At 35.9% G+C, this 25,409-nt stretch overlaps 1 protein-coding gene across 17 annotated transcripts; it reads right to left on the reverse strand.

Annotated features, from left to right (window-relative positions):
- ZNF207 (zinc finger protein 207) lies at positions 1-23,600 on the reverse strand. 17 transcript variants are annotated; one of them, XR_009731245.1, is made up of 14 exons: positions 23,406-23,600; positions 21,880-22,006; positions 17,464-17,602; positions 16,355-16,525; positions 16,156-16,231; positions 15,596-15,643; positions 14,409-14,488; positions 12,666-12,823; positions 11,440-11,532; positions 10,212-10,454; positions 9,439-9,598; positions 9,125-9,308; positions 6,050-6,104; positions 1-2,397 (listed from the first exon to the last, which is right to left on the reverse strand). XR_009731245.1 is itself a non-coding variant. In XM_061390425.1 (13 exons), the coding sequence occupies exons 1-12, from the start codon at positions 23,444-23,446 to the stop codon at positions 9,148-9,150; spliced, it is 1,497 nt and encodes a 498-aa protein (XP_061246409.1). In that variant the 5' UTR covers positions 23,447-23,600; the 3' UTR covers positions 1-6,104; positions 9,125-9,147. The 17 variants fall into 17 exon arrangements, 13 of the variants coding, with proteins under 13 accessions (XP_061246409.1, XP_061246413.1, XP_061246417.1 ...); XR_009731244.1 differs by having other exon boundaries at positions 1-2,400; XR_009731246.1 differs by having other exon boundaries at positions 1-1,201; positions 2,335-6,104.
- Positions 23,601-25,409: the final 1,809 nt, after the last annotated feature.

A 25,409-nucleotide genomic window follows, 5' to 3' on the forward strand; every position in this document is an offset into this window, starting at 1 on the left:
TAAGGTACCTTTCAATTTAATCAGTGTGCACACAAATTTGTAAAAATGCTAGACACATTAAGTCACAAAGGATATTCAAGAATTCTTGTTTATGTCTAGATATTACCTTAAACCATGGAAATTTAGCTATTTATTCAAATATTACATGCATTTAAAGTTACATACTTACCGAATTTTCAGCGTCTGCTTATCCTTGCTAGGAAAGGACAGAGTTCCTTAGAAATATACTTCACTTTAAATCTTAAAGACATCAATTGAGGGTCCACACTTTGTTTAGTGCTTATCTAGAACAATACATCACCATTATCACATACTCAGATATCAATTTTCAGGTTTTAGAAGACGATCACTCTTCATACTAAAAAGCAAAGAGTTGCCTCTTTATTACTGACTGACAAAGATCACAGCAGGAGAAACAATCTGAGAACATCCTTAGCATATATTGACATTAGCTAGGATGTGACTAAATGCTAAAGCGGGGGCGGGCGGAATCTATGTGATACAATGATTAAACAGGGATCAAGTAATTAGAAATATACTCAGGCTAATTTCCACTGGTATACACAGTCCTAGAAATCAGTATTCCAACCAAAGCTTTTCATGCAAGGTTAGAATGATTTAAGAGTACATTTGAAATTTTCAAGCTTCACTCAGAGGCTTCTGTGTAAGCAATTAGTCTGCATGACCATTTTGGGCAAACTTTCCTTTACTCTACTCTCAGTTAACTGCTCAGGAATTGCTGGACAGACAGAAATTGTGGTCTTTAAATTTTATACTTATGTAAAATGGCAATCAAAAGCACTGAGAAAAAATTTTTCTGTCAACTACAAAAAAATCTGTAAAAGATTTTCCTTAAATGTTAGTTTTGAGCAAAAACATTTTTCCTATCTCACCAAAAGGAAATAATTTACATGTTAAAAGTTTCTGCAGTTAGAGTCTAGTAAGTGAAGGTTAGGAAAAAAGTGAGCCCCAATTATTAGGAACTGTGAGGAAGTCAAATAATCACCTTAACATTCTTGATTCAGATAATAGTTGAAGAACACAGAAACTCAAGACACTGCCATCAAAGTGTCCAACTTTAGAGAAATAGTAATTATATGAAGTATAAAATAGTAAGTACTCACCAGCAAAGCAGCTTAAAGAGATGGTTTTAAGGAAAACCATTTCCACTGTATCTACACCATTTCTTATACAGATTAAACTGTGAAAGGCAATGAAACTTAAGCCCTTAGGCAATTTTATATTTAAAAAAACCAAGCTAGTATCTTATAAAAAATATTATCAGTTGATAAATCAAGGTCATTAGAACACTTAACTGAAAACATGACTTTCATATTAACATTGAGATGATCTGTTTTCAGTGGCTCATCACCATCCCAGTTTAATAGGAATAAAAGATCAGCTAGTTTTATGAACAGACTGTCCCATATTATACAACTTTACACTTAAGGTGAAGAGGAAGCCATACAGACTGAAGAATGGTTCAGGCTTGTGTAAACTAAATTGTACAGTTTCTTCTTCTCTCCTCAGTATTTAAAATTTTTATCAACATAAAAGCATAATATTTACAGCTTAAAGGAAATCTTTGAAGGATGGTTCAAGTCGACAATGAATCCTGGTAGAACTAATGAAACTAACAAAAACTTTAATGTATATGTCCTCATTGCCCCTCAAGAGGAATACACAAAGAAACCTGTCTAGATTTCTTGATAGTCAGCGTTCATGGTAATTAAAATATTGCTTAGTTCAAAATAAAACGAACCCACAATGGTGGTGCACCAACAGAAAAGGTTATAGTATACAAAAAAGATGAACAAAATCAGTACTTAATTACAGCAAAAGTTGCTAAAAACATGTAAGATCAAAAAAGGTATAAAAAAAAACTTTCTAGCTTATGATTGCACGCCATTTATCACTGCTAGAGGTGAGGAAACGTGACTTTTTGTCTGTTGATTCATATTGTAAAAAGTTAAAAAAGTATGAGTTCCACCACAGGAGTGGCTTAAGTAGGATACCCTGAAGCCAAACACCTGCACTCTATATACCAACATGAGCGTACAGCCAATTGAAACTGCCACTGTCTTCCTCCTGTGTACAATTTATGTATTTAGGTTCAATCATAACCAGATAAAGGAGCAGTATTACACCTTTATTACAACTAAGGTGATCAAACCTAGAGCTACTTTGGCCCAAAAATTGTGTGTCTGAAAGTGTCCAATGGATCTCTATTAGTCATACTCACATTTAATAACTGCACAGCTTTCTTCCTTGTGTGGGTTATATGGATATGTTTGAAAAAAATAGGAACATCAGGTACTTACAGATTAAACTAACCTGTACTGGCAGGGCTGTGGGATTTTTCTTCTCTACCAGTAAGTAGCAAATGCTGAAATTCTGCTGCTAGTTAACAAAAACACAAATTGTATTAAACTGAGGAGTTCAATTCAGTTTAAAAAGTCAATGCGCATAAAATTTCCTCAGAGTCTGACATTAATACAGTTAAAAATTTTTTTCCCTAAGTCTTAAAAAATTACCTTATTTTGGCTATTAAATTTAGAGTGATCTTACGAGATTGAGTTACTAATACTGTATATCTCTTGGATACATCTCAATTTTAATAAACTATTTTGGTATGTGTACTATGAAAACACGGGTTACTCTAAGGGTAAACTTGAATATTTTAAGATTCAACTTTTAAAATACTTGACTTCATTTCCTTATACTAAAGATTTTCAATTTTAAGAACCCGGGCAAAAAAGTAAATTCTATCGCTTCTCCTACAAGTATAGTAACAAGCTAGTAACTAAAAGGGAAGGCTCTGTTCAATAACTAAAATGTCTCACTTTTCTAACTCAAACTTCCAGAAACTTTAGTAACTCTTTCCTTGGTCCACTTGGGTACTTAAGCAGCCTTGTTTTATTAATAGAAACTGGGAAATGGTGCAGCAAATCTTGTTTATTTTCTTTCATCTTTGACTGACCACCAAACTATTTATGAATAAAATGTTGACAAGCTACATTGCAATAAATGATTTGGTGAAACCTTTCATAATGAATGTAAACCAAGGCCAGAATGCTGTCACTTTTCGTTGTATTTATGGTTCTTAAAAAAGTCAACAACACTATACAATGGCTTCTCCCAAATAATCACTACTGGTTTGTGTGTAGTAAGCTGGGTAAACAACATTCTTCATTTTTATCCAAGTTGGGCATCAATGAATTTCATTGCCAGTTCCTTATATTTAAACCAAAACTGAACATACAATTAAACCAAAACAAAACATACAATTCTTAACTATAATAATGGTTAAAAAACAAAACCCAGACACAGTAAGAATGCCAAAAGGCCTGGAAAATTCCAATAAAGGACTTCCCCCTTTTTACACACAAAGCATTACAAAAACTCCTGACCCAACACAGCACATTACTGAAGCTGTGCTGTATCACAACTTTACATAGCACTACAATATTTGGAATTAATGGCTGGGATCCAAGTAATCAATTGTTCAAACAGTTTACTCACATGTATTTTCTCTGCAGTTAATTTGACAAAAACTACAATTATACAAACATATTTTCTTAAGAAAGTTGGTCATTATTTCCCTCCTAAATAACCTAACTATATCAGTCTTCATTTACAATACTATGTTCAATTTGCGTCAAATAGAAATAAATAGCTCAAACTAGCTTCAGTGAAGATTGACTTTGGGTCTCCAATTTCTACCTTAAAATGACTTCTATATCCTGACTAGTATAATTTCCCCTGAGACTACATGAGATTAATTAAGTTTAAAGAGAGAAGGTTCAATAATTTCAAACTAGTAAGAGTTTCAAACTATTCTTTTTTGAGTTCGGATGAAAATGAAAGGCTTTTCCTTTTATGGCCAAAATACTATGCAAAAGGTCAGGAAAAACAATGCTTATAAAAAAGCAGTTCTTCTCCAAGCCTTAATGAAGAATCTAGTTTCTTTTAAAAACTGTATTTTCCAACACAATGCCAAGTAAAAACACGAAAACACTTGGAAATAATGGAGATATTTAACCACAAAATTGTGAATATCCAGTATGTGCATAACACTATATGTAGCTGCTTATTTTGCCAAGAAATCACACAGAAATGTTAGATGATTTATATGCTATAAAAACAAATGGTTATTTATTAAAATGATTCAGATAACAGAAAATAAAATATTGAGAAAGAAGGTTAAGAGAGGAGTAACCTACACTAATATTCAAATCATGAGGATTGCAAGCAGAAGTATAATTGGGAGAATGTTTACTTACAAAACTCTGCCTTATAGTCAATAGTCTCATAATGAATCCTTTCTTTTAGAAGACTTCCATAAAAGAGTGAGAGAGAACCAGTTTCATTTTGGAATAACATACAAAAGTTATTCAATATGGTAGATAAATACCACCTTAAAGACATACCTGATTTATACAAATTTTAGGTTACATGTTTCCTACTTTAAAAAAATCTCATAACCAACGCAAGTGTCAGTTTAAACAAAATTTTATCTCAGAAAGTAAGTGACTTCAACATTTCCTTTCTATAATTTACCAAGTTTTACCAGTGGACATGATAGACACCTGAAAGTTAAGTAATTCTTAAAATTGTTATTTGTCTGAATCACAGAACTACAGAGTTCAAGGAACCTACATCTTATCACCTTCAATAAATTATGTCACCCTTAGAAAATCCCTCCCACCCCAGCACTCAAATGTTTAAGAGTATATTCCAATTATAATTATTTCAATGATCACTATCAGAATTGGGACAAGCAACTTCACTCTTGAATATTTCAATATATTGGGGCAATGGTGGCTATAACAGAAAGCACCTCCAACTAAGGAGTCTTAAAAGGTGCAATTATTGAGCAGGGAGTAAAATATTCCAACGGAATTTTTTTGTGGTGACATATTCTTTTTTCAAACATTGTTATCTTCTTTCCATGATTCAGTTACAGAGAAAAGCATATGTTCTAGTTACAGACATGAAAATTTGGAATTCATTGTGTATTTCTTTACGCTTCCAAGAATTAAAACCACAAAGAAACACAAGCCTGAGTTTGCTACTACGTTAACTGTTACTGTTCAGAGGAAAATGCTATCTGCATAGAATGATGGCTTTAACACAGGAAGGAACAAGAGTAATCCAAGTTAATGATTTGGCCTCTCTTCCAGTTCCCCATTTACTTGCCCCCTACAACATATACACATACTTTTCTTAACCAAATAAAAGCAATTTTTGGTTGGAAACATACATAGATGCTTTTCATGTGTGCATATTGCATCAAATATTGCTCAGTAAAGATAAAAATGAAACTCAAAATAATCATTCCAAAACCACAGTTCAATATACTAACTTTACTATGTGATACAATTTCAGTTTGACTGCTTGAAAATAATCCACCCATACTGTAAGTCGTAATACCCAAACGTTTTTTATACCAAATGTGTAGTGTATACGCATACATACCACACATACACACCATCTTCCCACTTTTCACAGGGCTCTACATTAACATTTGCTCTAATGTGGTGAGATTTATATTAAAAATCACAAGCATTTCCAGATGGCCTTTCAACCTTCAATGAATAACTTTGGGATTAAAAAAAGTAGATTTCACTATCCAGTGGCACATCTAATGATTAAACTTATCCTTGAGGTTAAATTTAATAGTTTGAGAAGAAAATAACCAGATTTTCCTAAAAAGTGAAAGGGAAAATTTGAATGAAACATATCAGGCCTCCAAATCAAGAATGTCAAATTTTGTCAATTTTCTAAAGTTCAATGTAAGTAATACCAGCTTTACTGAGGCTGTTAAGTATTATGTAACACAAATTACATGTCAAATATTTTGTTTATTAACACCACAGTCAAACGTGAATATTAATATAGAGCCTTCTCTGCCAAAAGAGTATAAAAACCCTAAATTTAATTAAATTTAGGGGCCTTCACCAAACTTGCTGCAAGTTTGGGGACATGAATATCCAACAGCCATAAAGCTGTGAAAGCCCCTATAAGGAATAAAATAAATCCCACTTGCCTCAGACTGAACAGGGCAACACTGAGACTCAGCCTCAGCCTGTCCTATGGCAGGGCTATAGGAAGAAGAAAATTTTAATTTTAGAAAAACATTACCCAATTAATTTAAAAGACATGCATTAAAAAAAATCCCAATGATCAAGCAAGCATAGGAAAAAAGGAGTAGCTCTTTAAAAAAAAAAATCTATTGTCCACTGTAATTCCATTCTGAGTCCATACTTTTATTGGGACTCTCCCCCACCCCCACAAATAACTAAATTTAATTAAACTAAGTTTAAGTTCAATTATGCAACTTGATCAGTGGAATAGGAGGGCTCAAAGAATATTTACCCCATTTCTAATTGGTAAATGTGTGAGAGATTGCTAAGACAGTAAGAATTCAAGTCAAATGATATTCCAGCAGTCACTCAAAAGTTGATCCTCACCTGCTGGCCTTGTTACTGTCATACAGTAGTAAAAACTACACAATAGAAACTAGTGCCAGACAAAAATAGTGGTTCTTTTTTTTTTTCAAGTGGTGACAATGGATGTATGCTAGAGCCAAAGATGGCAGTCTCATTAATCTGACAACCTCCTAAATTATGTTAATCACAATGCCTGCTTGTATATAACTGGGTCCCCAAAGCTGTCTTCTCTGAGGGCAGATGAAGTTTACTTAAACTGAACTCCATCCATTATTTAAGAAAGTTAAGTCAAAGAGTTAAAATTATTTCAACGTAAGTTGTTCCACTCATTACTGAACCATAATATGGACCCCAGAAGCAGTTAGGTAAAAAGTATGTTCTAGAAGCTTATTACGCTCTGATGCATGCACAAATTACACATTAAATATACCAAATGGGCACCATCTGAGCCATATACATACAAACACAAGAGATGATGTGCCTAAGTGCTATGCATAACATTTTAAAATAACTTCTAATTAGAATTCTACCCCTTATTCAAAAGTACTAGTGTTTTCTCTTCATGGATCTCAGAAAGCAACCTCAATATACTGGTTTTCTTTGCATTAAATGCAAATGAGGCTTTGCAAATTTTTTGAAACATTACTAACCCATTTTTACCCTCTTCCTGCCCCCTTTGCCCCATTGCTATCATCCATTCCTGGTTTATTGATAATCCTATACATGAAATGCTTGGGAGATATTTGGTTTGAGAAAACATTTCCTATTTAATAATTCTAAATTTAAATTGTGCCATCTTGACCTTAAAGATTCTCAACACAGGTCTTGGGCAGTATGATATACGTACTTCCAAATCTAAGACATATACGATAATTCCAAAACTATCTCGGTAGGTAGGCGCTGGTTAAGAAAAAGGGTAGAGAAAGAAATGCTTTCCTGGTGATACATAGCACAGGAGCTGTAACACCACTGGAACAAAACAAATGGCACTCAGCTTTGTAATACTCAGTGTTTTCTTTAAATCAATGACTTTACTTGTCACTTACATACAGACTCTTTTATGATAATTAAAACATCCTTTAGTATTTTGTTACATGGTTAAACTTTTTTTTTAAACAAAACTTCAGATTCTGTCTGATACCTACACCTCCACATAAGGTTATAGAGAAATGTTATTTTCTTAGCTGTCTTTTAACTTTATATCGAGGAAAACTAAACTCGAGTTCATAATAATTATACTTTGTACAAGTCATTTGATACTTAAATAATCATAAAAGTATTCTATAAAAGATTTTAAAATAGATGCCAAAAAGTGGTCAACAAGCTATTATTATGAGACTTGCAACACAAGATACTGAATAATAGCAGTCATCTCTACAGAAAAGTTCTCCATAGAACAGTTTTAACATTCAAATTTCCAAGGATGAAAAGGTTAACAGCAAAAAGCCATTTAGGCTTAATAACAGAAGGCAGCCATTTAATCAAAGAAATAATGAAATCTTCCAGGAACATAGTAAAAAATTTCAAATCCATCTGTTAACCATCTTAACAGAGGCACATTTAGATTCTCATAATTATACTTAGAATACATACCAGCCATTAACAGCACAAAAGGCTATTACTGCATGCACCTAAGCTTCTAGAATTTTGCACCTGAAAAGCTTCTGAGGTCCACTCAGTACTGCAGTTTCAAATATAATCAAAAGGAAATGAATGGGTCTGGCACTAGGCTCTAAACATCAGCAGCAGGAAGAAGGGAATATCAGGATTTACATTTTAAGTCTCTATGATATCTAACATGTACTGACACCAAGGGGGTAGAAGGGTGACACAATATAAAGATTTCATACTCTGACCCATATATATATATATATGTATATATCTCTAAGTTTTTTGTCAACTGAAGGATTAACATACAATTCCACATACACTATCCAGTTAAAAACATGCAGCTAACGAACAACCTACAATTCAATGACAGAATCCAATGATATATCAAAATTGCATTGGTAACTACGAATTTTATTATGTGGACATCTACTCTGGCATGCATTTGTACAAACCTTTCAGGCAGTGGTCCACAGCTGGGTTATGAATAAAAAGGCATAAATTTTTCTCTCATTTTATTACAATGAAGTTTAACAGTACAGAAAAGTCACATGACCTTGGAGGGTCAGATTTCTTAAACCCTGCAACATGAGGAACTCTAAATACATTAAATATTGTTACACATTCAGACTTCCAATGTACAGGTACTTGGAGACAGTTACAGCCCTCACCAAGCTAGGTTGGGGACATGAAGTCCAACAGCATCTGAAATGCTGTGAAGGCATAACTTTACAAATAGCAATGTAAGCTTACAGAACTTGCCTTTATTAAGGTGGTATGTTCATGTAATTCCAGCGCCTTCACAATATAACGAACCAAATTTACTATACTTCACTTCTAAAAACCTAGATGAAACATGAAAAAGAAGCCATACAGTATAAATTGCAACTTCAGGAAAAGTTCCTGCTTTATTATTCCAAATAAATTTTCCCATGTAAAATAAATGTCCAATAGTTCCTGGTATGTGGGAAGATAATGTTTTTGTTAAAGTCACAATGACGCCTTATTGACGGAAGCTTGGCTATATAAACAGCACAAGTTGAGAAAAGGTTTAATCTCCAAACCTATTAGACTGGATGAAGTAAGATCAGTAACGGCCACCTTGCGACATTACAGGAGGTCTCATTCCCATCGGAGGTCGAGGAGGCCCACCTTGGTAAGGGGGCACCATTGGCGGTCCCTGCCCATATGGTGGCATAGCACCAGGAAGGTAACCTGGCATGCCTTGATGATGACCACCATACTGACCTAAAAAACACATTTAAAACACAAAAAGATAGATTCAGTCTATGCACAGTACTTTTAAATGTAATGTATTTTGCATATAAATTTGTTTTGTGTGTATACTGAATAAAAAAAACATAAAAAAGAGGAATACCATGAGGTGGCATTGGGGGTCTCATTCCTTGTTGCTGTGGGATGCCTGGCTGCGGTGGCATCATACCTCCAATTGGTCCAACAGGTGGATTACCCATGGGAGCCTGTCCTGGTCGAGGAAGATTACGTTGATATTTAGGTAACTGTGCTCTTCTCTCTTCCTAGGAATAAAAATGTGTGAGATGTGAAACATATGAACACAGAGAGTTGTTAAGCATGAAGGCAAGAATCTAAAGTCTTTATAGTCATTTTTAAATGTACTCTTACATTCCAGTTACTTTGACAACACAAATCAATCCAACTACTTAAAACCTTGATGCCTTAAGAAAACATCACCTATTTTTATATTTGAAGTATGTTATGTTTGAACAGCTATCCAGGAATTATAAATTGCTTCAGCAAGATACCGTAATCAAGAAGGTGTATGTAGAGTAAGCAATCTGCAGATTCTATCGCACACTTAACTGCTTCTTCAATTCATTTACCAGTTTATGTCCAACTAAACTAATTTTTAAGAGTAAGAACCCAACTCACTACCTTCTTTTAGATATAGTGTTAGGGGATGGGGACTGGATCTAAGATCAAAATATGCAATATTCACCTCGTTTTGTGAAGTTAGTATGGTAAAAATAAAAAATTCTAATGGCAAAAATTACTTGGCATCCAATCAGACTGTAAGACCATTGGTACACAAATTAAAATTTTTTCAAATGAACAAGTTGCTACAATAGTACTCAATCAAACTCTGCTAGTAAAAAATTTTAAACAACTTACCAGTGATATATCCTCATCTGGATGGATCAACTTACTGGTTGCACTGGTTGTGGTAAGTGTAGCAGGCTTACTTGTTATGGAAGCTGCTGGCTTAGCTGCAGTGCTATTTGTTGTACTAGTGGTTGAAGCTGTAGACTGTGTATATGCAGGGAATGTAGGCTTTGGTGGTTCTGTAGTTGTTGCAGGGGTACTATTTAAGGGCTTGAAATCTGTACCAACAGGTCCCTGGACAGCTGCCTGAGCCTGTAAAACAATCTTTCATCAACAAAACCTCAAAACTGAATTTATTTACTACCAACTTAACTTAAAAACAATACACTAACATTCAATAAGGGACAAAATTTTAAATGAAAACTAAGTTAACATCATGATCAATCCACAAAATTTAAGATAACATATAATATTGAAAGATGCTGAATCAAAGCACATCTAAAACACAGCAGGGGAAACAAGAAACAAGACTGCTTATGTAATTTCTCAGACAGCATGTCTCCTCACCAAAAATTACTTAATTTACAAAGCTTTGTATTATTCCTAATTGATGAAATACTGTATCATGAAATAACATGTTCAATTTTCATTACTCTAAATTATTTTTTAAAAATTGATCTACCAAACAAAAAGTCAAATTATAGAATACAAAAAAATGTTGGCATAAATTTCAGTTACCAAGTCTACCATAAACAATTATCAATGGTGACACATTAAAGATATGGCCTTCAGAAGTATTCTTTATATAGTAATACAATGTCCGCTCAATTAACAATGTCTGTATGATTATGATGGACAAAAGGATTCAGTAGAGCTTTTAAGCATAAAGTTACCAGTAATAAATGTTACTTTCTGTAACACTATGCATCTGAAACATGTAAATTAGGCCAATTTTTAGAACCAAATGCAGAGTACTAAATTTCCTTACGTTATATGTGATGCATTAAACAGCATAAAACAGAATAGCTTACTCATGCATCAAGCTAATCATTGGCCACTATAATGCACTTACTGCTTACATGCTTTTAACCCTTTAGAGCCATAGGAGTTTGGGGTACATTTTTTTCTATTATTATGTAGTTCAAATTTTCAAATACCATTGATTTATAAGCCATTAATTTTATTTTTAAAAAATTAAATAATATATTTTTGGGATAAGATTTAGTTTTAAAGTAGGGTCCAAAGGGTTAAGTTATAAAGCCATTTTAACAATTTTAAACTGCAACTTCCTGCGTACTTGTGCTGTGCTAGGAAACAGAGCTTTAGAAGATGCAGACAGACTTTCTGAATTGGATGAAGCTGTACTTGAGCTTGTTACAGGTGTCCCCATCTGTAGCATAAAAGAAAGGAAACAATGAAAAGTCTCCAAACAAATGGGTGAAAATAAGCCACGTGGTAGACTTTTTTTTCCAGTATAGATTGCATTTCTGTAAATGCAAAATACAATGCCATCAAAGCTGTTTTATATATAGAGGTAGGCAGTTAATGCATTTGCAATAAACAGAGTGACAGTATGAGCTTCAAAAAAACTTTAATTCTATATCAATAAATCTAATTAACCAGTTTTTTCTTCCACCTAAACCTAAGGTGTTCTGCACTATGGTATTTCAAAACTGATACCTTAAACTGAGAATTATGACGCATTACTTCAATTTTCTCAGTAACAATATTTGCCAAAAGTTTAATAACATCTCTCAAAAAAAAGAGATCACCCCAACCTCAAAAACATAAGGTAATATGCCTTAAAAAGCACTTAAAAAGTGCCTTTTTAACTACAAATAGGAAAGAGTTGAAAAAAGAAAACATCTAATGGATCATTTTAAGGTGAACAATAAAGAACATACATCCTGATTTTTTGAATTCTGAATGAATTAAACACACCTGCCTAATTCAGAATGAAACTGGGTTACCAACCATTACATACATACTACATATAAAATAATCTTTTGCTTCTGAGTTCTGGTGAGGGGTAAAAAAAGACGAATAGGAAATACCAGTGTAACTAGGTCAAAATCCATTAAATGATGCCCTTCCTACAACAGTGCAACATTGTTTAACAATTCTAGATTAAAGTAAGAACCCCAAAATAATTTGCTATAGGATTTTACATTTTTGTCTTTGGTTTCATTCTACCCAGAGCTCATTATGTAAAAGAGGAACATTTTTATTTAAGCTCTCAGAAATTAAATTTCCATTTCTAATAAAGTGAAGAGTAACCAGCATTAATTACTATGAAAAAACAACATACAACACTATTCTCTGGTTTCAGTTAATCTTTTTTGAGTAGAGGAAATCAATGTGTGCAAACATGGGAGAGAATAGGCCACTCTTTAGTATAGTTAATAAATTATATTAAAAAGATTAGGAAATACTTAAATAACCTATGACAAACTGAAGGATTTCAGTAAACTGCACTTTACCTTTAAATATTAATGCACTCCTTTTTCAAGAGTTTCACCTTACCTGTCCCGCACTGGGGAAAAGAGGCTTAGTAACTGGAGGCTGCGGAGCCGGAACTGTTGCTGTTGGTGCAGGTGGTCTGTTAAGAATACCTGGAGCTGAAACAGCCTGTGCTTGAGTCATTGGAGGAATTCCAGGACGTGGAACAGGAGGGGGCATACCTGCAGAGAATTAAAAAAACTTGTAGCCAATTAAATTAAAAAAAAAGAAAACAAAAAACCCTATACTGTAAAATTACTAACTCTTGACTGCTGAACTCAAAGAGGCTCAGAGAACCTAGGCATTTGCCACTTGGAACAATTCTGCCTCCAACTTTCTATATGACTTTGTTCCTCTTTAAAATTTTTAGATGTTAAAGATAACCACGAGAAAACCTGTATATGGGCAGATCAACAATTAGGCCTATTACTAATGCAATAAAATTTTCAAACATATAGAAATTATTTCTTTTTTTTTTAATAGAAATTATTTCAATCATCTAAGAGACAGATGTTTCCAGAACTCTAATGCAAACTGCAATAAAAACTATTAATAGGTCATATACCCATAAAAATTATTCCAGAAACGAAGTTACTCCTTTAAATAATACATCAGATCGGATCAGTGGCTCAGTCGTGTCCGACTCTGCGACCCCATGAATTGCAGCACACCAGGCTTCCCTGTCCATCACCAACTCCCGGAGTTCACTGAGACTCACATCCATCGAGTCAGTGATGCCATCCAGCCATCTCGTCCTCTTCTCCTCCTGCCCCCAATCCCTCCCAGCATCAGGGTCTTTTCCAATGAATCAACTCTTCGCATGAGGTGGCCAAAGTACATACGTTTTCCTGAATGCACCACTAGCTGTTCTTCCAAGTGCCTCAAAATAATTTAAAACTTACTGACTTCCCATTACCAAATGAATACAGATTATTTTTCTTTATTCCTTAAAGGTCTTAAGTTGTCTCAGATCATAATGTATGTGAAGTTGCCACCTCAAAATTAATGGTTGCACTAGCTATGATTCAAATTTTGCTGCTGCTTTATTTTTCCTGTTCCTTTTATACTATCACTTGAGTACATGTGAATCTGTTATGGATTGCAAATCAAACGTGCTAGGATTAAAAAACTAGGCAACAGATCGAGAGAATCTCATGAAAACTTCTGTGCCACACTTATTTCCTGGGCTAACCAAATCCCATCCCCTCACATTATAGACTAAGAAGTCAAGATATTTTAATTAATTTGCAGGCTTCCTTGTACCTAGGGGGTCCATTAGACTTTTTCTGGCAAATGATATCTAAGAGGCTAGAAAGTTACTTTGCCATAAAATAAAAGAAATAAAAGCACCCTTTCTTGCCTGAGTCATCTTCGAACTACTGAGTAACATGTCTGAGGAACAAAAGCTAAGGCTGGCAAAGCGGCAAATTTAATAAAGTATGGGTTCTTGTTATCGCCATAGTCGCCAAATCTACCACTTAGGGTTGGATTTTTCTGTTACTTGCTAAGGGTCTCCATTACTTGTCTAAAATAGTCCTTATATAACCACTCTTAAGTCACAAGCTCAGTAACTCATACTTTTACTATATATTTCAAAAAAACAAAACAAAACAAAAAAATACATTTCTCACAGTAATTTTAAAAGAAGTTATTAACCCATAGAAAATTTAAAATCACATTGTACCAACGCTCATAAATCTGTTATTCAAAATACTTAAGAATAAAACATGTCGTATTTTTATATGTCATATTAAAAAGGAAACTAACATTTCATACCTGGTGGCATACCAGGCATCAGAGGTGGTATTCCCGGTCCAGGTGGCATCATTCCACCCATTGGCATCATTCTATTAGAAAGCAAATTTCAAGAGACAACTAAAGTTAATTAACAGCATAAAACATTAGAAAATATTCTAGCTAAAAGCCTGAAACAACAATAAAGACTTGAATTTGACCTCTAATATTGAAATCTATCAAAGTGAAAAGAACATACAACACACTAAAACAATCCTATCAAAATAAATCCCCTAAAACTCAGCAAACTCTCTGGTTTACCAGTAGAATAGGGGTGAAAAAATTCAGTGTCTGTTAAAAGAATATTTTAATACATTTGAAGTTATTGAGAACAAATATTTTACTCTTCTTAAAAACAAGAGGCCTTATCTAAAATGTGTAACTGGAAAACAAAATCATTTTTTGTCTCACTTGGAATATATCCACAGAATATAAATTAAAAAATGAAAACAAAACCAAAAACCTCCCCCCTTAAAAAGAACCCTCCATTTTAGAGCTGTCAGATTTTTTTTCAAAAAGAAAAAATAGTAAGTGTATTCTGTGGAGTGAAGATTTCTTTTTCTGGGGATGCACAAACATAAACTACCATCAATCTGTAGTTAAGATAACCAAAGATAACCAAAACTAAACTCAGTCTCTACTTTTTATGTAGAAAGTTCCTAACACTAAACCAGGACTTAAAAGCATAACCCATATTTATCTTCCTTTCCTTAGAAGAGCTCACCTTCAAATATCAGTGTCCAATTCACTTCAAAAGTTACAAGTTTTGTGAATTTTTGATTTAGGACTCAAACAGAATAACTTCTATATACAGGTTTTATTAAAGAAAATTCAATTACTTTCCATAATAGAGCATGTAATTTCACCTAAGAATATACTCTTTCTTAAATATCAACCCCTTCTACTAAGTCTCATAAGTTTTAGCAGTTTGGGGAAAACAGCTGCACAGTTAGAAAAGGATTTATGTGGGTCTATTACTATTTCCTCAGATGTTTTTTAGTTCCCTCCTTTAAGAGATCTGTGTCAGTTTGCAAATTTTAGAAGTTTTAGTGAGGAAGGTTAGAAAAGTTTTGAAGTCAACTGAATAGATACCATTAAACACACAAAAAAATGACATTATGATTATACCTCCTGAATTACATTATGAATGAGATGCTTACATGTTTTCACCGCAAAATGACTGGGTGTATTTTCTCTGATGATGCAATCTGTGAAAATGTATGACAAAATCAAAATCTAACTGTGATTTTCAAAATACAGTGGGAAAGTGTATTGTATACCTTTCACATCCAACAATATTTTTAAGTAAAGTGATGAGCACGGGCACCTCAAATTCATTTTAGTTCTTGAAGATTTGACAAATCATTTACAGAATTTGCTTCTGTCACAACTACAAAGTGTCATGGACAGTTCTGAATCTCAAAAACTCAAATCTACAACCAACTACTTTAATTACATCAGATGCAATTGAAGCAGATGGCTGCCTACATTTATCCTAAAACCCAAAAATCTATTCTCTCCAGAGGCAAATTTATATTCCTTAAATTTATTAGTAGATTTCTTTATTAGATAAGTTTAATAATTAATAGAGCCCATATCTTTTAGAAGCAAAAAACACAAAAAAACCCCACAAAATAACATTTAATTGATGTAAACACCCAAGCTGAGAAAGATCACTACTAGGCACCAGCTCACAAGTCAATTAAAAGAGTTTTCTTACCCAGGTGGCATTCCTGGCATAACTGGTGGCATTCCTGGCATCAGAGGAGGAACACCTGGCATTAATGGAGGTATGCCTATAAATAAGAATTTTCACCAAGAAGAAAACATACAAAAAGTTAAGAGGGAAGAATTAATACTTCTAATCTGTATCAATGAAGACTTGAGAATGTTAAATTGTAAGAGGCCTTAGGTGCTACCTGGAGGCATTCCTGGTGCTCCTGGAACCGGTGGTAGTCCTGGTTGTGCCATTGGGGGGATATAACCTTGCTGAGGCTGAACAGGCTGTGGTTGAAATGAAGTCGAAGCCGCAGAGTCATCATCATCATACTCATCAGAATCATCTTGCTGCTTCTTTTTTTGACTCTCTGCTAAAAAAGACTCAATTAATTTTCCCCATAGAGTAAAAGAAAAGAAAAACAAATCAAGTTTAAGACATTCAACATTTAAAAACTTTATTTCAATGCAACTAGCTCTTGAGAATTTTTTTTGCAAAAAAAAAATTCAGCCAACACTGTTCTTTACTCTTCGAATGGTTTTTCAATCTGTATTAAGCAAGAAGGGTTAACATGTTCTCCCTATTCTATGGCAGGCAAAAATCATTTTCCTAAATCAGCTATACTTTACAAAACAAGCTTCCTATTTCACTCCAAAAGGTAAATTATGACAAAGCAGTCTGACCTCCCTGTAACGCTTTTCAAAATAAAATATTTCTTAGGTTATTAAGAAGATTCTATCATTTGGATAGGAGAGGGCTGCAAATACCAAGTCAAATACAGTACTAAAAATTTACAACTAGTGATTTCATAAATCTAAACAAGGCACCTTCATTTTTAAAGGCCTTAACACTTGCTAAATCTACCTGGAATTCAGTTATGAGCAAAAAAAATAACGTATAAAATTATCCAAACAATACCATGTATACAAAATAAAATCTATTTCAAATATAAGACCAAAAAACCCCTCAAAATTGTGGAATTCTGAATAGATCTAATGTACTGTGCTATGTTTAGTCGCTCAGCGTGTCTGACTCTTTGCGACTCCATGGACTGCAGCCTGCTAGGCTCCTGTCTCCATGGGGATTCTCCACATAAGAATACTGGAGTGAGTTGCCATGCCCACCTCCAGGGGATCTTTCCAACCCAGGTCTTCTGCATCACAGGCAGATTCTTTACTGTCTGAGCCACCAGGGAAGCCCAAATAGGTCTAATACCGACCATTAAATTTATACTTGAAAACAGTAATAATACTCTCATTAGTGAAGCTTTATTAAGAAATTTACTTATTAAGCATTTATCTTAGTACTTACCTTGTGTTTTTTGTTCAAGAAGTCGTCTTCTTTCATCCATATCTTTTTCTGGAATACCTTCCATACCATATATTTCCAACTCTATGTCTGTTCTCCCAGGTATTGCATTTGGTACTGCATCTATTGTCTCTTTATGCACCTAAATTAAAAAACAAACAAATCCATATAAACAAAACACAAGCCTTCCATTAGATAGACAGAAGTGCCTCATGAAAGTCTTTTTTAAAAAGGAATTTTAAATTACTCATAGACCATCTAGTATAAAGGTTAAGAGTAACTGGTGCTACAGTGAGACTGAATTCAACCCTCCAACTTTCTAGAGTTTGGGCAAATCATTTGACCTAAGCCTCAGTTTACTTCATCTAATTTAGTACCTAATTTCTCAGGTTATTTTTAAGATTAAAAAAAAAAAACTGTATATAAAAACCACTTGGCAATGTGTAGCTTATAATCTTGTTTGAATTATTAGCAATAAAGTAACAGTACTACTCAAATCAGGGAAGTCTGAAGTCTGAATTAAGTAATGCTTATGAAGCCTTATTATATTAAGTATCAGAATAAACTGAAATTTCCAATGATGTACTTGAGAAGCTAGTAATTACAAACCACAAAAGTGACATTTACAATTAGCATTACCCACAACTAATGAGTCACCTAAGGAGCTTAACACTGCCACAGCAGAGAACCTGTCACTATCTCTGAAGGTATTTGGTTGATCACAAAAAGAAGTTCTTAAGATGTATTATTGTATAACACTGAGAATTCAGGACCTTTTTTCACTATATAGTCTTTCCTAGATCAAACATTTCTAACCCTCAGTGAGTAACTTCTGCCAATATGGTAAAACCCTGATCAGTCTTGGTTCCTTCAGCAGAATGTTTTAACTTAGGTTAAAGGATGTCAAAGTAGTTTGTCTAGACCACTGGCTTCAACTGGAAGCTTAACAAAAATGCAAATTCTCAGGGCACACCTGAGTCCTACTGAATCAGAAACTCTTAGTACAACCATGAATCTAAGTCTTCAAGGTGATTCCTTTGCATGTTCAAGTTTGAGAATCACTTTTATAGGGTAAGGGTAATGACTTTGATACAGTTGTCCAAGTAACACATTTTTCTTTTCCTTTAAGACTCTTTCACAGAACAGAAGAAAGGTAAAGAAAACTGTTTTTTCTCTTTAGAGGAGTATCTCAAATATTTAAAAAACTGAAACACAAATGAAATTTAGAAATTATGATTAAAAGATCCATGAATAAAGCTACTCAATAAATGATGTAATCACTTCCCCCCAGGTTTTTTAGAATGTTACTTTTCTTGATGATGTACACGAAGTCATCTCTATGTTCTTTAAAGAAATATAGCTACATCCACAGACACAGTAACTAGTTTTCATTATGCTTCTAAGTAATGAGGGGGAAAAACATCTTTTACTATAAAAACTGGAGCATGTGTCTGATTTAACTGCCATGCCTATGTCACAGGCTGCTATAAGAATATATAAATAGAAAATTTCAATTAAAGACATTACTAATAGTTTATCAACTAATCTCCTTCCAGCTTTCATGACATTTCTTTGCTCTTCTCTTACAGTACAAATCCCTGAAATAGTGCCTCTCCTTTCCCTCTCATTCTCTTGCCAGCACTCCAATCAGCCTTTCATCTTCTTCATCCTAGGAAAGCACTCCTGACAAGTAATCAATGACCTCTACTTTGATCAAACCAATCTTTGTCCTGTGCTTTCTTGATCTACCACTAGCTTTGATTTAACTCTCTCCTTAAAACACCTCATTTGGCTTCCAGGGCACTAATCTCTTAGTTTTCCTACCTTTTCAATCTTGATTGGTTTATTTTAATCATCTGACCTCTATATGCTGGGAGATACCCAAGGTGGAGTCCTTGCACCTCTTTTCTATCTATACTGTCTAAGGACATCTAGTATCATGGCTTAAAATAGCCATCCTTTTACTGTATCCTCCCAAACTTCTATCTCCAGCTCCAACTTCTCTAAACTATAGACCCGTAGATTCAACTGTTTATATGCTATCTCCATTTGGATATTCAAGAAGACCTTCTCAACATTAAAATATTCAAAATTAACTTAAGATGATATAGTATTCTCACCTCTAAGCCTATTCTTCCCGCAGCTTTCTACACATTAGGGGTCATCCCTTGGTATCGAGGAGGAACTGGTTCCAGGACTACCCACCTCATACCAAGGATGCTCAAGTCCCTTATATAAAATGGCACCCTCCATTATCTGTGTATTTCTGCACTCAGTTGATAGTGGGTTCAATCAACTGACTCCCAACTGTGGTTGGCTGAACCCACAGTGATACCAAAATACCAAGGGCCAATTGACTACCACTGTATTCAACTCACTTTTCACACTGCTCAAGCCAAAAACCTTCAGATCATCCTCCACCCCTCACTTTCTCACGTTCCACATCTAACCTCATCAACAAAGTCTTACCTCTGTCACCATCACCTCTTGCCTCGAATACTCCTAAAACGGACTTACTGCACTCTATAGTCTATTCTCACCCTTACAGCCAAAATGACCCAAAGTACACCAAAGCATGTTACACTTCAATTAAAACCTCCCATTTCATTCAGACTTAAAGAAACACAGCAGCCGACAAGACCTCCTATATAAAGTAGCACATTGCTGCTCTTCCCTCAATATAGGATAATATTCCTCATGTAACAGTTCTTCATTTGCTGTTCCCTGGAATCTCTCCCTCATCCTCTTCGATCTCTGTTCAGATGTCAGCTTGTCATTCAGGCCTTTACTATCTTATGGCCCGCCCCTATTCCCCTCTACCTAGTTTTAGTTCTGTATCATGTATCAGCATGCTACTGCTAAGTCACTTCACTTCAGTTGTGTCCGACTGTGCGACCCGTAGACGGCAGCCCATCAGGCTCCCCGTCCCTGGGATTCTCCAGGCAAGAACACTGGAGTGGGTTGCCATTTCCTTCTCCAATGCATGAAAATGAAAAGTGAAGTCGCTCAGTCATGTCCGACTCTTAGCAACCCCATGGACTGCAGCCCACCAGTCTCCTCCATCTGTGGGATTTTCCAGGCAAGAGTACTGGAGTGGGGTGCCATCGCCTTCTCCGATGTATCAGCATAAGACTAAGTAAACATTTATAGGTTGTTTTCCTCCACAATGTTAATCTAAACTTCACAAAAATGACTATTTTATTCACTGCTATATATATGGTGCTTCAAATATTGTACAATGCTGTCTCACATAAATGGTAAAGTTCTATATCTGTGCTATACAAGTCATCCACCAGTCACATGTGACTAAGCAATGGAAATGTGGCTATAATGCGACTGAGGAATTTAACTTTTCATTTTTAAATTTCTTTTTCAATAGTCACAGGTAACTAGTGACTGGGTTTCCCTCAAGGCTCAGCGGTAAAGAATCTGCCTGCAATGAAGGACACCTGAGTTCAAGGTACCTGCTCCAGTATTTCTGCCTGAGAAATTGCAAGGACAGAGGAACCTGGCAGGCTACAGTTCACGGAGTCAAAGAGAGTCAGACAGGATTTAGCAACTAAGAACCAGTGATTGCCACAATGGAAAATTGTGGATGTAGCAGGCACTGACATTTCTGAATGGATTTTAAATTACTGATTGGCTTGAGAGAAGTGAGAAAGATCTACAAAAACTTATTTTTAAGCTTGGGGAAGCAATAATCTTGTTTTAATTTACCTCCCTGCCTCCTACCAACAGTAATTTCCAATGGGGATTCCTTCATCTCACGCCTCTCTAGGGTCCAATTACGCAAAAATTCAGGCAATTCTGGACTGACAAAGTAGAAGAAATGTTTAATAAAACATCTTCAAAAATAAAACTTACTAGATCTTCAGAAATATACATTACAAAGCTCCCCCTACTTAGAAATGAAAAAAAACCCTAAGTTTTAAATGAAAACACAATACTACCCTTCCATGGAATAAATGGTGGAACTAAACCTAGCCCCAGGCAGGCAACAGATTGTAAAATCCTTCAATGGCAGAGTAATGGCAGTTAATTATGTACTAATTCTTACAGGAGTAGAACTGGTCAGATTGCCTACAAAATTTAAATCTCTGATCTTTGTTTTCTTGCCCAAGTATTGAGGAAATATTTTGTGATTTCAGCCTGTCACGTATCTAACCTAGGATGAAGATATCAATAACTTAAAGGTAAATACTAATAAAAATTCTTTAAACATAGAAAATCAATAGTTTATCTTCTCCATGGCTAAACAACCTTTTTTTTTTTTTTAATTAACTGGTCATCTTATCCAATCTTTTGCAATGAACAACAAAAAAACACCCTTGGGTTTCAAAAAGAAATTCAAGGTTTTCCCTCCATGCTGTTTGCAAACTACAATAGAGTAATATTAAATAAGAGGAAAAAACTCCTTACCTGCATGCAATGAATAGCTAAGCCAGGTCCTGTATACAATTTCTTATGACATATATGGCATTTAAAATGCTTTGCTTTTTGGTGCTGTATAAGGATCTTCTCATCATCAAAATCTCTATTACAATACCTGGTCACTATTGTTAAGGTACAAAAATATAGCACAATAACATTACTTATAGAAAATAAATATGCAATTAAAGAGAACACTATTCACTACTTAACATTAAAAACGGGGAACAGCTAAAACCAAAAGTACTTTGTACAAACTCTGCTTTTGGTATTATATAACTAGAAATAAACCTGCCACTAATTTTGGAATTTTCAATGTCCCGGAAGCCCACAATCTCTCTTCACCAACCCTAAAAAAACACATCTCCGTAGGCAATACAGCTTCGTCAAATTTCAGCGTTTACCACCAGATTTATGCGAAATTAACTTCTGTTCAATCTCTCAACATTTACAAACGCACGATGTTAACTGCAAGGGATCAATGTTTATTAAAAAAAGAAAAAAAACAATTTATATTGACAGAACTTCAATTAAGTAGAACATAAAAATAATCAGATTTAGAATTTAACACTAATTTGGAATCTGAAAATAAGTTCACTGCGAGTAAAAGTAACCATTTCCTATAAAAACCCATAAAGTTGCCTGCAATTCCGAATTTATGTTGCCAAAGGTTTCATTTAAACTCCCAGAAGAGTTGTTACCGAGAATTAACTCACTAATCAGATTTTCCTAAAAGGACTTTAACAAAACTTGTAACCATTTTTCAACTATTACAAAAATAAATTCAGTTCTGTAGCAAAGCTTTTTCAGGTACAAGACAATAAATAAAAACAATTGGAACGTAGTTTATTAACGTTCCCGGGAAAAAAATAAACCGCCACGTTTTATTCCTAAAACGTATTTTTTCACTCCTAGAAAGCTAGGTAGAAAGATAAGTAACCCCACCCTGTTACTTCCCGAAGATTAACGCGCCAGAGGGCGAGACGCGGAAACTAGCTCCCCCGCCCCACCCCCGCAATAAAAAGGGAGGAAGGGGGGGGGGGGGTCGAAATCAGGGTTGACTAACAGAAGCCTTTACGAAACCAGATTCTACCAAAAAAAGAAAGTGGGTGACAGACTCCGGAAGCTCTCTCCTAATCCTCCAGAGTCAATGAGCGTATTATACTCGAAGAAAGTCCCTTTGTTGAATCGTCACCAAAACAACGTAGTGTGGCAGCAGAGTCCTCAGGGGACTCTGTCCTTGGTGATGGGGTCCAAGTCGCCTCAGGGGGTCAACGCTCGCACCAAAGCAAGAACCTCCTGAGTCACGAAGGCCCACGACCCACAGCTGCCAGAGCCTCTCGCCCCAGGGTCCCTACTTTCTGACAAGTCTTCCCAAATCCCAGTCCAACCACCAAACCACCGACCTCGAGGCCTACATCCCACTCTCCGCCATAGGCCGAAGCCAGGCCTCTCCTAGCCAGTCACCACTAACCGGCGCCCCCGCTTGGCCTCGACTTCAAACCGACAAAGGATACCAGCACCACGGCTTCAACTGCTTCTTCTTCTTGCGACCCATAACTGCGCTCTATCGACAAAAAGAGGAAAAAACAAACAGTAAAGAACGACGTGAAGAACAGCTCACTCTTCCAACCCAACCGCCACCACCGCGTCCCACAGGAAACATCCACAAAATGGCCGACGCCTTCGCTCGCTGCTCTGTCTCCCGTCAGGCTCTGCGGCCGGAGGAGGTGCCAAGCAGGGGCGGGGGTCGGGGGGGGGTGACGTGACGCAGGCCTCCGTCCTAAGTGGGTGGAGACTCGCGGCCCCGTCGGGCTGCCGGCCATCTTGTCAGTGCTGGCCATCTCGGCTTTCGTGGGCGAGCGAGTTCCTCAGAGCTCATTTTTCTTTGTAAAGGATATGGTGACCTAGGTACGCCGAGACGCTCGCGAATTGGAGGGGTGAGGAGGGGGTGGAAAAGCTGAAAAGATTACCCAGCGTAATTCAGGGTAGATTACAAATAAAGGATAACTGAGACAGCGCCCAGTTTTTCGTTTTGTTTCATTGCCCTGATTACTCTGCAGTAAGCGGTGGACGTTTTTCTACTACCGAATCAAAGAAGTCGAAGTCTCAGTCTTGTAACTCACACATTGGTGATGGGTGCGTAAACTACGGCAGCATGGTCACCGAGGTGATGGAAATACGAGGTGTTGCGGGGTTTATAGAGCCTTGGCGGTCATCAGGGTATCAAGGTTGCCGGAAGGGTGAATGGGAGCAGGCGAGGTGGAGGAGAGGGTATCTCCCTAAGGGTGCAAAAAGTGCAAGTCTTTGAGCCTGAGCACCTGAAAAAAAGTTTAGAGGTAGTAAGGTTGGAGCTGGTAGTGAAGGGGCTGATGGCAACAGATGATGCTGAGGAGGCTGGCAAAGATGACTTCTTGAGATTCTCGAGCAGTCTGAGAAGTTGCGTTTTATGCTGAAGTCCCTGGGTAGCAACCTAAGAGTTTTAAGAGGACAGTTAGAGAATAACACAAATTAAGAGTGTAGTTGCTTTAGAGTCCAGGTGCTTGGGATCGCTTTCTACCGCCTATTTGCATGACTTTGGGCAAGCCACTTAAACTTTCTCTGCCTGCATTTAAAGCACAGTTTGTCATAGAGAAATAACTAGTAAGGTAAATTACATGTTCCTATTAAAAGGAAAAAAATAATAGCGGGTATCCATGAAGCATTTGTGTGCCAGACAAGGTGTAAGTTTTACATTACTTGTCCCAACAAACCTGTGATGTAGGTGCCGTTGTTAACACCCGGTTAATACAGATGAAAAAAAGGGAGAGCTTAAGGGAGTTGTAGGGAATTCCTTCGTCGTCCAGTGGTTAGTGGACCCTTAAGATCCTACATGGCATAAATAAATAAATAGAATTATCTTATTTTTTGTTTTAGGAAGAATGAATAAAATGCTTTTCTGCAACTAATGTCCTACTGCAGACCAGTTTGATCTCTTATCCAGGTTACTGTCACATTCTCTGACATGCCTCTCAGACTCCAATCCACTGTTCTCACTATTGAGCCAAAATGTTTTACAAAACTCAACTCTAACTCAGCTCCATACTTACTCTGTGACTGTGTAAATTACTTCAACTCCCCCACCCCACCCACATTTTTTTCTGGCTGCACCATGCCTCTTGGAGTGAAAGCATGAACCGCTAACCACAAAAAGGGAATTTTTTTATAAGAGAGTTAGGAATAGAAGGAAACAATATGAAGAGATATAGAAGACAACCTCCGTAAGTCAGGGAGAGAAACTTGGAACAGACTCTTTCCCCACAGCTCTCCAAAGGAACCAACCCGGCTGACAGCTTGACTTTGGACTTAAAATTGTAGAACTGTGGGACGATAAATTCTGTTGTTTAGGGAATTCCTTGGTGGTCCAGTGGTTAGGGCTCAGCACTTTTACTGTTGGGACCCCAAGGTGCACAGCCCTCCAAAAAAATAAATTTTGTTATTTAAACCACTCAGCCTTTGGTACTTTAACAGGAACCCTAGAA

The sequence above is a fragment of the Bos javanicus genome, chromosome 19 (assembly GCF_032452875.1).
Source record: "Bos javanicus breed banteng chromosome 19, ARS-OSU_banteng_1.0, whole genome shotgun sequence".
NCBI lineage: Eukaryota > Metazoa > Chordata > Mammalia > Artiodactyla > Bovidae > Bos > Bos javanicus.

Excerpts from the sequence above, each read along its gene's own strand:
- ZNF207 (XM_061390425.1), bottom strand. The coding sequence starts at position 23,446 with ATGGGTCGCAAGAAGAAGAAGCAGTTGAAGCCGTGGTGCTG. Across the intron at positions 12,824-14,408 it reads TATGCCACCAGGTATGAAAT|GTATGCCCCCTCCTGTTCCA; the intron begins GTTAGTTTCCTT and ends AATTCTCTGCAG. Across the intron at positions 10,455-11,439 it reads TGTTTCCTAGCACAGCACAA|GCTCAGGCAGCTGTCCAGGG; the intron begins GTACGCAGGAAG and ends ATTGTTTTACAG.